The 13,239-nt window shown below is 42.3% G+C and overlaps 1 protein-coding gene across 3 annotated transcripts in view; it reads right to left on the bottom strand.

Annotated features, from left to right (window-relative positions):
• The window catches only part of LOC132780124 (signal-induced proliferation-associated 1-like protein 3), a 164,889-nt gene that overhangs the window by 36,530 nt on the left and 115,120 nt on the right, over positions 1-13,239 (bottom strand). For all 3 annotated transcript variants that reach the window (XM_067460875.1, XM_067460876.1, XM_067460877.1), the window contains exons 4-9: positions 11,653-11,841; positions 9,326-9,500; positions 9,040-9,143; positions 6,908-7,065; positions 4,244-4,820; positions 3,816-4,090 (exon numbers count right to left, since the gene is read on the bottom strand). In XM_067460875.1, coding sequence (XP_067316976.1) covers positions 3,816-4,090; positions 4,244-4,820; positions 6,908-7,065; positions 9,040-9,143; positions 9,326-9,500; positions 11,653-11,841 — 1,478 coding nt within the window. The remainder of the gene's footprint in view (positions 1-3,815; positions 4,091-4,243; positions 4,821-6,907; positions 7,066-9,039; positions 9,144-9,325; positions 9,501-11,652; positions 11,842-13,239) is intronic.

Here is a 13,239-nt window from a genome sequence, read left to right as displayed (position 1 = left end):
TACAATGTATAAATATATGGCAAACATTCAATGCCAAGACACACAACACATAGAGATAGACAGTCAGAGGCTATTTAACTTTTCTGGCCGCCAGGGAGCTGTTGCTTTCATCGTCCATCTGCGACACTGATGAAGTACTTTCCGCATTCCCACATGCTTTTTGCTGGAGTGCTTTGCTGGAGTCTTTTTTATGGCCTCGTAAATTAGTTAAATTAGCCTCCCCACACATAGATGGCACCTAAGTTTCCTACTTGACAGATGCAACCGTTTTTCGGGTTTCAAAGGTCGACAACAAGCTACACAATTGGTCGGAAGCTCACTCTGACCTGGGCTGGCTTCGAGCTCATTACCTTTTGGTCAGAAGTGATCTTAATGCAGCTGACACTTAGACTGCTGTGCCACAGTCCCTATAACTTTAACATATCTCCACTGGAGTCAAAAGAGCAGTGACACAGGGGTGTGTATTACAAATCTTTGCTATTTCACTCTGGTTTCATTCACTGTTCCCTCTTTGAGCAAAAGTTGAGCATCAGCTCATTAGCGAGCAGAGCGTGAAGTGCCAAGTGATGTGGCTGTGAAGAATTCAGAGTTTAGGAGGCAAAGATGCAGAGTCCAATCTATATAAATAAAAATGTAATGTTTGTTTGTGGGATTAACAGAACTCAAAAACCACTGGATGAATTGACACCAAATTTGGACACAGTACACCTATCAGGCCAATGAGTGACCATCACTGATAAAAACACAGAAAAACACAGCGGAAAGGATGTAAAAAGCCAAAAAAGCAAAACGATGCCACAGCGCATGCGCATAAATGACTCCCCTGCCAAACAAAATGCACAATAGCATATCCACACTCTCTTCCAGACTACAGCTCCCAGCATCCCTAGACCAGGCCTTTTAGGAGAGGAGGATGATCCAAATGCACTGCTTCTAAGATGCATGCTTTCTTATCCCTGGATTTCTTTGAGAGCATCCCAATCCCTGCATATTTCCAATGTCCTATTCCTGGACTGCAACTCCCAGCAATCCACCTGATAGATAGATTAGATAGAGATAGATAGGTAGGTAGACAGATGGATCAGGGGAACTGCTGGGAGTTGCAGTCCAAGAATAGGTAGAGAAGGAAGAAAGGGGAGAAAGAGGAAGGGAAAGAAAAAATGGGGGGGGGGGGTGGAAGGGAAGAAGAAGAGAAGGAAGGAGAGAAAGAAAAAAGGGAAGGAAGGAATGAAGGAAGGAAGAAGAGAAAGAAAGAAGAGAAAGACGGAGGGAATGTTGGCCACAGCAACACGTGGCGGGTACAGCTAGTCTATATAAATAAAAATGTAATGTTTGTTTGTAGGATTAACATAACTCAAAAACCACTGGACGAATTGACACCAAATTTGGACACAATACACCTATCAGGCCAACAAGTAGACCATCACTCATAAGAACACAGCAGAAGAGACTTAAAAAGCCAATAATAATAATAATAATAATAATAATTACAATGCATGCGCAAAACCACACACACACACACACACATATATATACACACACACACACACGCAAACACACATATATACACATATGCACAAATATATACACACACAAAACACATATACACATACTGGGTCACAACAACCCATGGCAGGGGACAGCTAGCCTTTTAAAAATCACAAAAGGCTTATTTACAATAATAAAAAATAACTGCATTTCTTAAAAATTAAGAACTGGGCCTGAGCTACTCTATTACACATCTCTTCTAAGGTTTCAAGAGAGGGAAAAATTCAATCACTGCATCTCTCCTGACACACAAGTAGAGAGAGATCTCAAAGCACATGGCACATACTCTCCATGCTAAAGTGAAAGAAGGCAGAAGTCAGATTCAAAAAGGCTTGCAATAGAAAAGTATTATTTTTTAACAACCAATCAGAATGAGAACAGAAGAGAGAAGAAAAAGACAGATTCCCAACTGTTATTCAGGAGACATGGATGACAGGAAACCCTAAGTTTATATTAACTTAAATAAACTGTTCCTCATTGAGGACTTCGGTAGTGTGGGGCTGAATCCCAACAGTTTTCACAGCTACCCAGTCCAAACACTAATTATTACAACTTACTGTGACAAGAAGGAAGCATTCAGTAAGAGCAGGGATGCTTGATCTTCTGCAAAAAGTATGGTTATTATTTCTTGGATTCCTAAACTCCAAGAGCTATGCTGATTCCTGGGCGGGTGAACCTCAGGCATGAGTGGGTTTGGCTCTAAAAGCTCTCCTTCGCTGCTCAGTTGACTTGGAGATCTGAGGTGGATCTCAGTCCTGAAGCAACCCCTGAAAATTGCTCTCTCTCCTTCTCCCTCCCAGGACCTTCTCTCCAGAAATATAGCAGCTGCAAGCAAGCATTGTCCTCCTCACCAGCGCAGGGTGTGGCCTGGATTCTGCCCTGGGTGCTGACATACTTGAGCAATGAGGTATGCCCTCGGAACAGGACTCGGTGGCAGGACATACCTGACCATCAGACCAGGCTGGATGGGAAAGGATCAGTGCACCACAGAGATACATCCCTAAAATCTAGGAAGTGCAGAAATATGAGGCAGCAATGGTAATGATTCCAGTATGGTTATGCTAGGTTCAGTGGCTGCCTCTCAGAAGAATCTCTACTCTAAAAGCCAGCTAGTAATTACTTGAGAGCCCTTTGCCAGATAATATGGCACTGGCACATCGAAAGCATGCACAAAGCACACTGCAAAACTCCCAACTGTTGCACTTTCCCTGGCTCTTCTTAGGATTCGTTGCACTTAGTAATTATGAACCCAACCCAGCACTTTATTTGCTCAGCCATGATAGTTTTTAATCATTTTTATAATGTTGTCTGATTTTATATTTAATGGTATTTGAAATGACTTGAAAGCAAACAACAACAATCCTATCTCATCAGCCAAAAGCAGGCCCACACTTCCTATTGAAATACTAATAAATTTATATTTGTTTAAATTGTTCTTCATTTTAATTATTGTATTGTATTGTTGAAGGATTTTATGGCCGGAATCACTGGGTTGTCGTAGGTTTTTTTGGGCTATATGGCCTCTACACCATGGCCATATAGCCCGAAAAACCTACAACAACCCAATTATTGTATTGTTTTGAAGTGTTTTTTGCACTACAAATAAGATATGTGCGGTGTGCATAGGAATTAATTCATGTTTTTTCAAATTATAATCTGGCCCTCCAACAGTTTGAGGGACTGTGACCTGGCCCTCTGTTTAAAAAGTTTGAGGACCCCTACCATGGACACAAAACATATATAGACACACACACAAAGGCTATTTAACTTTCCAGCTTCATGAGGGTATGCTTTTTGAATTCCGGCCACCGGGAGAGCTGTCATTTCAGCATCCACTTGTGACACCATTGGAGTACTTCCTCATTCTTTTGCACGCTGCTAGTTTTATGGTATTGTAAATTAGTTAAATTAGCCTCCCTGCATAAGCGGTACCTACATTTCCTACTTGACAGAAGCAACTGTCTTTTGGGCTGCAAAGGTCAACAGCAAGCTAGATAAATGGTAAGGAGCTTACTCCGACCCGGGCTGGCTTGAATTTTAATGCAGCTGACTCCCAACCAGCTGCGCCACAACCCGGTCAGCAACTGCCCCCTGGTTGTAGCAAATTATGCAAAACCAACAGAGGCAGGGTGATTTGACTTGTGAATGTTGAGCCTCTTGGAACAATTATTTGGAACCAAGAAAACATGACGCCTGCCCGATTTGTACAAGGCTTTCCTTTTTGACAATGGATGGTTAGGAGCATAATTAGGGGAAAGTAGGCTTACCTGCGAGGAGTGCCATCATCATGAGGAGGAATGATGACTACCTTCACTGTCACCGAAGTGCGCAGCCAATCGATCATCTGGTCATGGCTGAGTGTGACCACGGCCACCTTGCAGATCTCTACAAGCCGGCTGCCCTGCCGCAGCCCTGCCTGCCAGGCAAAGCCGTAGTCTTCCACTTCTGCCACCGTTCCATCAAACTTCACATGGAAGCCCAGTTGCCCCAATCCGTTCCTCCTGAGGGTCATTTCAATGGTCTCACAACCAGAAGTCATGACCTAGGGAGACAATGAGCAACTGCACAATGAGAAAGGACCTCTTTTCACCCATCTCCAGCTCTCTCACACACAAAAAACCCAAAGTGATAAAGATCTAATGGTGCTACTGCTCATTAATGCCAAATGAAGCAGAGGAAGGTAGTAGCTACTTACCTTCAGCCGCTGCACAATCTCCTTGATGTCCTCAGAATTGCCATCAATGGCCCGGATAAAGATATGGTCCCCTCGTCCATAAAAAATCTTGATGCTGTAATTATCTGGAGTCCAGCCAATGACATCCGCACAAAAACAGTTGAATACCACTTCCTCGGCACTCAGGTCCAAGAGCACAATGAACTCGTTGGAGATGCCCAAGACAGCTTCAATTTCCATGCCCTGGCTGTAGTCCTGAGCCAGAACCCTCCAAGCGATAGCTCCCGTGCTATACTGCTCAGCCCCAATCCGGGCTTTCGTCTTCTCCTTCTTCTTGGAAGTTAGTGAGATCAGGTTAAATTTCCCAGTAGAGTCGATGGGGGTGCTGGTCACAGAGTTCTCAGCCAGGTCTTTTAAGTACTCTTGCCGTGTGCGAGTGGCCATGGTGTGGAACTTATCGGACTTATAGGCTGCGTTCTCGGCATTGATCACCTTGGCCAGTAAGAAATCCCGGAAGACGTCAGATTTGCGGAAAACAGCTCTATTGGGGATTGCTGGACCAAAAGGTGGGACATCTTTGGAGCGGGTCACTGCCACACTTGGGACATGGAAGAGAATGAAAAGAGGTAAGACTGTGGATTATGTCAGAAATATTAAAAATTATCTAGGTATTTTTAATTACAAAAATGTGAGTCAAGTACTGAAAGGGTTAGATGGATGCAATGGCTGAGCAAAAACTGTTGTTCAAGAAAAGCAGGTGTTCCTGTAGCTTAGGAGCCCTCAGTCTGTGAGAGAACTCTGTGAAAGAAGGGCCTCAGTGTGTTAGTAGGCCTCAGTATGAGTAGTCCTCAATATGAGTAGGCCTCAGTGTTAGTTCGTTTCAGTGTGAGAGAGGAGTCAGTCTGAGAGAGCTTTCAGTGTGCGACCACCTCAGTGGGAGAAAGGCCTCAGTGTGTGAAGGCCTGGTGTGAGAAGCTTCTGTGAGAGAAGCCCCAGGTTGAAGGCTGTCATGTGTGAAGCTTCAGCATCAAGGTTGCTGTGTGTAAAAAGCTGCTGTGTGTAAAAAGCTACTGCGTGAAGCTCCTGTTACCTTTGGTGTGAGAGCGAAATTGTTTATCTGCATGAGAAAGAAGCCCTGCGTGAAAGCAAAGAAGGAAGTGTAAAGAACTTTATTTGTGTTATTATTGGGTTGTTGAAGGGTTTTTTTGGGGCTATATGGCCATGTTCTAGAGGCATTCTCTCCTGACGTTTCACCTGCATCTATGGCAAGAATCCACAGAGGTTGTGAGGTCTGTTGGAACTAGGAAAATTGGGTGGCCAGTTGAAACATTCACACATAGCTCCAACAGACAAGTGTTCTTTGCCCCACCCTGGACATTCCACAGATATATAAACCCAATTTTCCTAGTTCCAACAGACCTCAGAACCTCTGAGGATGCTTGCCATAGATACAGGCGAAATGTCAGGAGATAATGCCTCTAGAACATGGCCATATAGCAACCCAGTGAATCCAGCCATGAAAGCCTTCGACAATACATTGTGTTGTTATTATTGTTACATTTATTATTTTACTCTACTGTTACTGTTATTATTACATTTCCATTATTTTATTCTATTATTATTATTATTATTATTATTATTATTATACCAATTGTTTTACTCTATTATTATTATTATTACACCAATTATTTTACTCTATTATTATTATATTTACATGATTTTACTCAATGTATTATTATATTAGTATTTTTTCTATTTATTATTGTTATTATTACATTATTTTACTCTATTATTACATTTATTATTTTACTCTATTATTGTTATTATTACATTCCATTATTTTATTATTTTTATTACATTTATTATTTTACTCTATTATTACTGTTATTATAACATTTCCATTATTTTACTCTATTATTATTATTATTATTATTGTTACATTTATTATTTTACTCTATTATGACTGGAAGGATACATAAGCACATTTATATCAAAAAAGGTTAGAATAATGGTTCAATCAGAGTTGGACAGTCTTATCTTAAATTACAGTTTTATGTAAATATTCCAAAACATTGAACCTACTGATGCCTCAATTAATGTAATTTTATTGGGATCTATTTTTTATTTTGAAATTTACTAGTAGCTGCTGCATTTCCTACCCTCGGCTTATACTCGAGTCAATATGTTTTCCCAGTATTATGTGGTAAAATTAGATGCCTCTGCTTATATTTGAGTCGGCTTATATTCAAATAGATACGGTAAGTAGCTAATAGGAATCTTTATCTTCCATGACTATTTGTCTACCCTTTACCTAGGTAAAATATCAATCTGACTTATTTTTCAAGTATTAATACCTCTATTGAGCACATCAAGTTTTTTCAACCTATTCCATCATATTTCCATAACCTTCCATGCTCTTCGGCAACCACACATGGCTTTGTCTCCTAATTCATACTTAAACACAAAGTGGTATAGCACCCTGGGAGCTGTCTTACATTGGGCTCTTGGCAGAAACTCATTATGATTTTCTCAGATATGCATTTAAATAATCCAGCAACTTAACCATTCACTGGAGATGCACAGCTGGGATGGAGACAAAACCCGTGGCTTTCAGAAAGCCACTCTTTCTGTCACTCAGTGATATTCTGGACTCAAGTTTGTTCCAAAGAGGAGATGGGATGTTACCTGTAGCAAACATTCTCTGTGCAAGGGTTCTGGACCCGGACAATAACGAAGACGTGCTGGAAATGGGAACGGATGTTCTGGGGGGTGAAAGGCTGAGCCCCGGGCTCCTGGAAGATGATGGTGACGATATCATTCCCAATGTGCCTCTTCCTGAGCAACTAACCATAAAGAGAAAGAGAACATCAGGTTAGGGATCAAGAGGGCAGAACACACCGTTGAGCCCAATTGAAATGCTTAAATGAGGACTTGGAAGCTCACTTTGGAAACAAAATGAAAACTGAACCTCATTACGCCAGTTCATAATATCCAAGTATATTCTGTTAATGGAAAAACACCAATTACAATAGTGACAAGGTTTGTGTGTATGTGTGTGTGTGTGTGTGTGTGTGTGGGGGGGGGGGGTACGTTTACATCCAAAGCTCAGTCTTATCAACTACTAGCTTGAGTACGTGGAGTTGCCTGGGTTATTTGAAAAAGTCAATTTGCACTGTAGTGGAAGTTGTAGTTTACCCTGCAGCTGGAGAGCCTACTGAACCCCACCCAGGATGCATCTAGAGCAAACTTGTCAAACATAACAAACTTTTAAGTATTGATGAATTATGTCAGGTTAACCCTGTGAAATTCCATCAATACTTAAAAGTTTGTGATGTTTGGCAAGTTTGCTCTACATGCATCCTTGGTGGGGTTCAGTATGCTCTCTAGCTGCAGGGTAAACTACAACTCCCACTACAGCGAGTCAGTCCCCTTGAACCCCTCCAGTAGGCTGAGTTAGTCATAGGGGTTCTGTGTGCCAAGTTTGGTCCAGGTCCATCATTGGTGGAGGTCACAGTTTCTCTGATTGTGGGTAAACTACAACTCCCAGAAAGGAAGATCAATTTCCCCCAAACCCCTCCAGTAATAAAATTTCGGCATATCAGGTATGTGTGCCTAGTTTGGTCCAGATCCATCGGTGCTTGGGTTCACAGTGTTCTCTAGATGTAGGTGAACTAGAACTCCCCCAAATCAAGGTGAATTTTACCCAAAGACCTCTAGTATTTTTTGTTGGTCATGGGGGCTCTGTGTGACAAGTTTGGTTCAATTCCATGTTTGGTGAGTTCAGAGTGCTCATTGATTGCAAGGGAACTATAAATCCCAGTACCTACAACTCCAAAATGTCCAGGCCAATTCTCCTCAAAACCCACCAATATTCGAATTTGGGCATATTGGACATGCATGCGAAGTTTGGTCCGGATCCATCATTGTTTGGAATCATAGTGTGGTCTGGATGTAGGTGAACTACGAATCTTATAAATTCCTCCAAAGACCTCCCATATTTTTTGTTGGTCATAGGGGTTCTGTGTGCCAAGTTATATCTGTGGAATGACCAGGGTGGGACAAAGAACTCTTGTCTGCTGGAGCTAGGTGTGAATGTTTCAACTGACCACCTTGATTAGCATTTGATGGCCTGGCAGTTGTTTGGTGTGGCTTGTTGGTGCCTGGGGCAATCTTTTGTTGTGAGGTGATTAGTTGTCCCTGATTGTTTCCTCTCTGTTGTTTTGCTGTTGTAATTTTAGAGTTTTTTTTAATACTGGTGGCCAGATTTTGTTCATTTTCATGGTTTCCTCCTTCCTGTTGAAATTGTCCACATGCTTGTGGATTTCAATGAATAGTGGTAGTTAAAGAGCACATTCTAAGGATTATTTCTGCATTTAATTTATTAAAATATTCCCACCCAAACCCAAGTAACGAAGGTGGAGGCATTACTTTTCATTCAACCCTCGTAGGTAGATAGATAGAAGCCAGTTGGTGCCACTGGCATTGGACTCTTTGAGAAAACAGCCCCTTTGCAGTCAGAGCAAGTAGTGCTGAATGTGAAAGAGTGAATGAGTGAGATCAAAGCTGAAATCCGAGCTCAGAACTTGCTCAGGTCCAATCCCACAACTCATTCCAGAAAAAGTTGTTCTAGAACAGTGGTTCTCAACCTGGGGTCACCAGATGTTTTTGGCCTACAACTCCCAGAAATCCCAGCCAGTTTACCAGCTGTTAGGATTTATGGGAGTTGAAGGCCGAAAACATCTGAGGACCCCAGGTTGAGAACCACTGTTCTAGGATGATGAGGGTCGGCCAACCCATTCTGCACAAAGCCCATTTACCTGTTGCCTATTGTTGGGGGTGTAAGGAAGCATTGTGGAGACGTGGAACATGACCTCGTAGCCTTGGTAAGCAGTGTAGAGGGAATGAGTTCCCGTGGAGTCAGCTGTAAGGAAGAACAAGAGTGAAAAGATGACACCTCTCAATGGTAATGCCCTTCCATTGCAAGCACATTGTGTGAGAGCAAAGGAAGAACAGCAGGTTTCCACATCCCACATGATCTCTTTTCAAGTGGGATGCCTTTGTTTCCCTTTCTTCTCCCTGTACATCCCAGAATATTGCACGTACTTTTGGTATCCAACTGGGCTGCATACTTGGAGAATCCCCGCAGGCAGACCTTCTCCCCCAGCAGCGCCAGGAACTCCTCGAAAGCAGGCCCGGCCTCCTCGTTGTTGTACATCTCTTCCTCCGAGCTCTGGTTAGCTTTGCAATAGAGGATGCCCACCTTGTGTTTCCGGCAGAGCTGTCAAGGCAGGAGAGGGAAAACAAAGGACGTGAGAACATCTCCCAGCCAAGTCAGCAGGCGGCCAAAACAAGGCCTTTCGCCCTCCTGCTGTGCTTTTTGACAGGCGAACATAAAGCAGGCAGGGAGAATCCCTTTGCTGGGTGAGATCAAGGAAGGCCTCAATATTACAACTCCCAGAGGAGGCCAAAAGCAAGACGGAAAGCAGCCCTCTCCTTTTGTCCAACAGCCCCCCCTCCTTAAATAGCCTCTGATCCTGGATTAACTCAGAGGGTAGGCTCTCCCCTCCATTAACTTGGTTAATCCTCTTCTAAAGCCATCAAAGCTTGTGACTGGCATTTGGTGTCAACATTCCACAAACTACAACATTCTCTGGGGAGGGGGCTTCAATCCTGTCTGAGTGGCTGTCCCAGGGTTTTATTATTCCTGGGGGAAGGGATTTCTCTCCAATACTAGTTTTAGAAACCTCTCCAAACTGCAGCCCACCAAATAATAGTAGGTTGCTGTCAGTTGTCCAGGCTGTCTGACCATGTTCCAAAAGCACTCTCTCCTGACGTTTCACCCGCATCTATGGCAGGCATCCTCAGAGGTTGTGAGGTCTGAAACCAGGCAAGTGAGATTTATATATATGTGGAATGTCCAGGGTGGGGGAAAGAACTCTTGTCTGTTTGAGGTAGGTGTGAATGTTGCAATTGGCAACTCGATCATGTATGTATGTATGTATGTATGTATATATTTATTTATGGTATTTCTATCCCGCCCTTCTCACCCCAAAGAGGACACAGGACAGCTTATGTAATTGACATTATTCCATGCCCAATCATCATCAACAACAAAAGCAATTAAACAACATATGTAAACATTATGCTTTAGATGGCTACTGTGCATATATCCAAATGATTAGCATCTCTTCTCTGCTGGAGGTAGGTTTGAATAAGTCAATGTTGCAATTGACCATTTTAATTAGCATGTAATGGCCTTGCAGCTTCAAAGCCTGGCTGGTTTCTACCTGGGAGGATCCTTTGTTAGGAGGTGTTACCGCTCCTGTTTGTTTGTTTAAAAATGCAATACAGCTGTTTGGCTTGCTCCTGACACGATAAATAAATAACGCTCAAAAACAGGGGAATTCCAGACAACAATCAATCAGGGCCAGCTAATGCCTCCCAACAAAGGATCGCCCAGGCAACCAGCCAGGCTTTGAAGCGGCAAGGCCATTAAATCCTAATCATTTGGATCTATGCACAGTAGTTGTCAATTACGTAAACCACCCTTCGGGATGAGAAGGGCGGGATAGAAATGTCATAAATACATACATACAAATACATACATACATACATACATACATAAATGATTGAGCTGGCCAATTGCAACATTCACACTTGCCTCAAACAGACAATAATAATAATAATAATAATAATAATAATAATACTTTTTTTATACCCCACCTCCATCTCCCCAAGGGGACTCGGGGCGGCTTACATGAGGCCATGCCTGTCAATACAGAAAACACAATATAACGCAAAAACACAACAGAAAATCAGACAAGAGTTCTTTCTCCCACCCTGGACCTTCCACAGATATATAAACCTTGCCTAGTTTCCAACAGACCTCACAACCTCTCAGGATGCCTGTGGGCGAAATGTCAGGAGAGAATGCTTCTGGAACATAGCTGTACAGCCTGGAAAACTCACAGCAGCCCAGTGATTCCGGCTATGAAAACCTTCGGCAACACATTGGATAACAGTTCTTCTAAGGCACAAATGCCCCTCGTCTTTTAGCCCCTCTTTTCCTGGATAACACATTCCATGCCATTCTCTGAGCAAATGACAGAGAGTGAAAGGAATAGAAAGGAAAAGAATAGAAGTGTATGCTTTACAGGAAATGCATGGTTCAGCAGGAGGAGAGGGGCAGGGACAAAAGAAGGGCATCTTCCACTTTTGCACACCCTTCCAGAGCTTCTCCTCTCAACCCCTTGCTGCTATTTCAGTTAACATGGAAGGGAAATGAGAAACCAAGCAGTTTTTAAGGAAAGGCTGAGTGCCAGCTCTTTTAAGACCAAGGTGTGGGAATAAATGATAAAAGATGCACCAAGACACTATGGAGAAACCTCCTAGGATGCACAGACTAGCTATTTTGCATGTCATTTGCTTACCCCCTGCTCATCGAGCTTGCGTAGCTGCTCGGTCACTTTGGGTACATTCAGGGCCAGACGCAGACAATGGATGTTCAATTCAGGAACCACGTACTCCAGGGCGTCCTTGAGAGGGAGCCCACGGATGGTGCCATGTTTGGTGGCCGTGGGAGTGGCATCCTCAAGGATGGACCCGCGGAGGGTTATCAGCTGTGGGACAGGAGGAGAAACAGAGAGAATAACAGCTTTTTCTAAAGTCTTAAGAAGTGAAGAAGCATCAAATCTTATATATAACACAATTAAGGACCGAGGGATCTTTGTAGTGCCTGGTGTCTTATTTTCACCTGTTTCTATGTAGTTCAAGGTGTTTTGTTTCTGGTCTGCATATTGAGGTCACTTTGTTCTTCTTCCCAAATATCTTTAGTGTATTATTATTATTATTATTATTATTATTATTATTATTTATAAAGGTAATAATAAAAGAGAAGCCTCCCATAAGGACGGTAAAACATCAAAATACCCAGGCGTTGCTTGGGCAATATCCTTGCAGGTAGCCAATTCTCTCACACCAGAAGCGACTTGCAGTTTCTCAAGTTGCTCCTGACACGAAAAAAACCCTGTTTGTTTGAAAAGGACGCACCCTGAGATTTCTCTGACTTAAGATGGCTAACACAGAGACATGACAGTTAGCATAACAGACTCTTCTACCAAAGTTAGGTCATTTAAAGTCATTTTACTATGAATTATTTTTTATGTGTTTGCACCTAACTGAGGCATTGAATGCTTGTCTTTTTTCTGTGTCAACCATCTTGAGTCCCTTCGGGGTGAGAGAGCGGTCTAAAAATAAAGGTTTTATTTTATTTATTTACAGTATTTATATACCGCCTTTCTCACCCCGGGGGAGGGGGGGGGGCTCAAAGAGGTTGCTGTTGTTGTTGTTGTTGTTATTATTATTATTATTATTATTATTATTATTATTATTATTAGAAATGCAAAACGATTAGTACACAGCAAATAAGGTAACTCTGCTGGCTGTTGTATTGGGTCACACACTGGACACTTCCCAAGTGTCTAGAACTGTATGATGTATCAGCGAATAATGCGTGCAGATCCGAGTAGGGTGGCCTTTTGCAGCTAATAGTAATGTTTTCAGCGCCGATTGTGTTTAAAGTGCAGGCCAAAGTCTTGGGGCACTGTATCCAGTGTGCTGATCACCACTGGGATCACCTTTACTGGCTTATTATTATTATTTTACTGACACAAAAACACAGTATGTCACAGCAAATGAGATATATGATTAAATGAGAAAATGATTATTTTAAATATATGCGCTATTGTGGTTTTAATGCTTATATTGTCTATAAATTTTATGTTTATGCCTTTTTCCCCTCTATGTACTGTTTATGTTACTTGGAAACTGATCTGAGTCCCCATGGGGAGATAGAGCGGTATATAAATAAAGTTTTGTTGTTGTTGTTGTTGTTGTATATATGCTGGATTTCGTATCACAGAATCACAAGTCGAACACTTCCTAGGTAGACAGAGCCGATCAACGTTACTGAGAGGATATAGTGAATTATGAATGGTCATGAGTTTTCTTGTTTTTCT

Source organism: Anolis sagrei, chromosome X (assembly GCF_037176765.1).
Source record: "Anolis sagrei isolate rAnoSag1 chromosome X, rAnoSag1.mat, whole genome shotgun sequence".
NCBI lineage: Eukaryota > Metazoa > Chordata > Lepidosauria > Squamata > Dactyloidae > Anolis > Anolis sagrei.
Note: the sequence above shows the minus strand (reverse complement) of the source record. Positions and strands in the feature narration are given on the sequence as shown.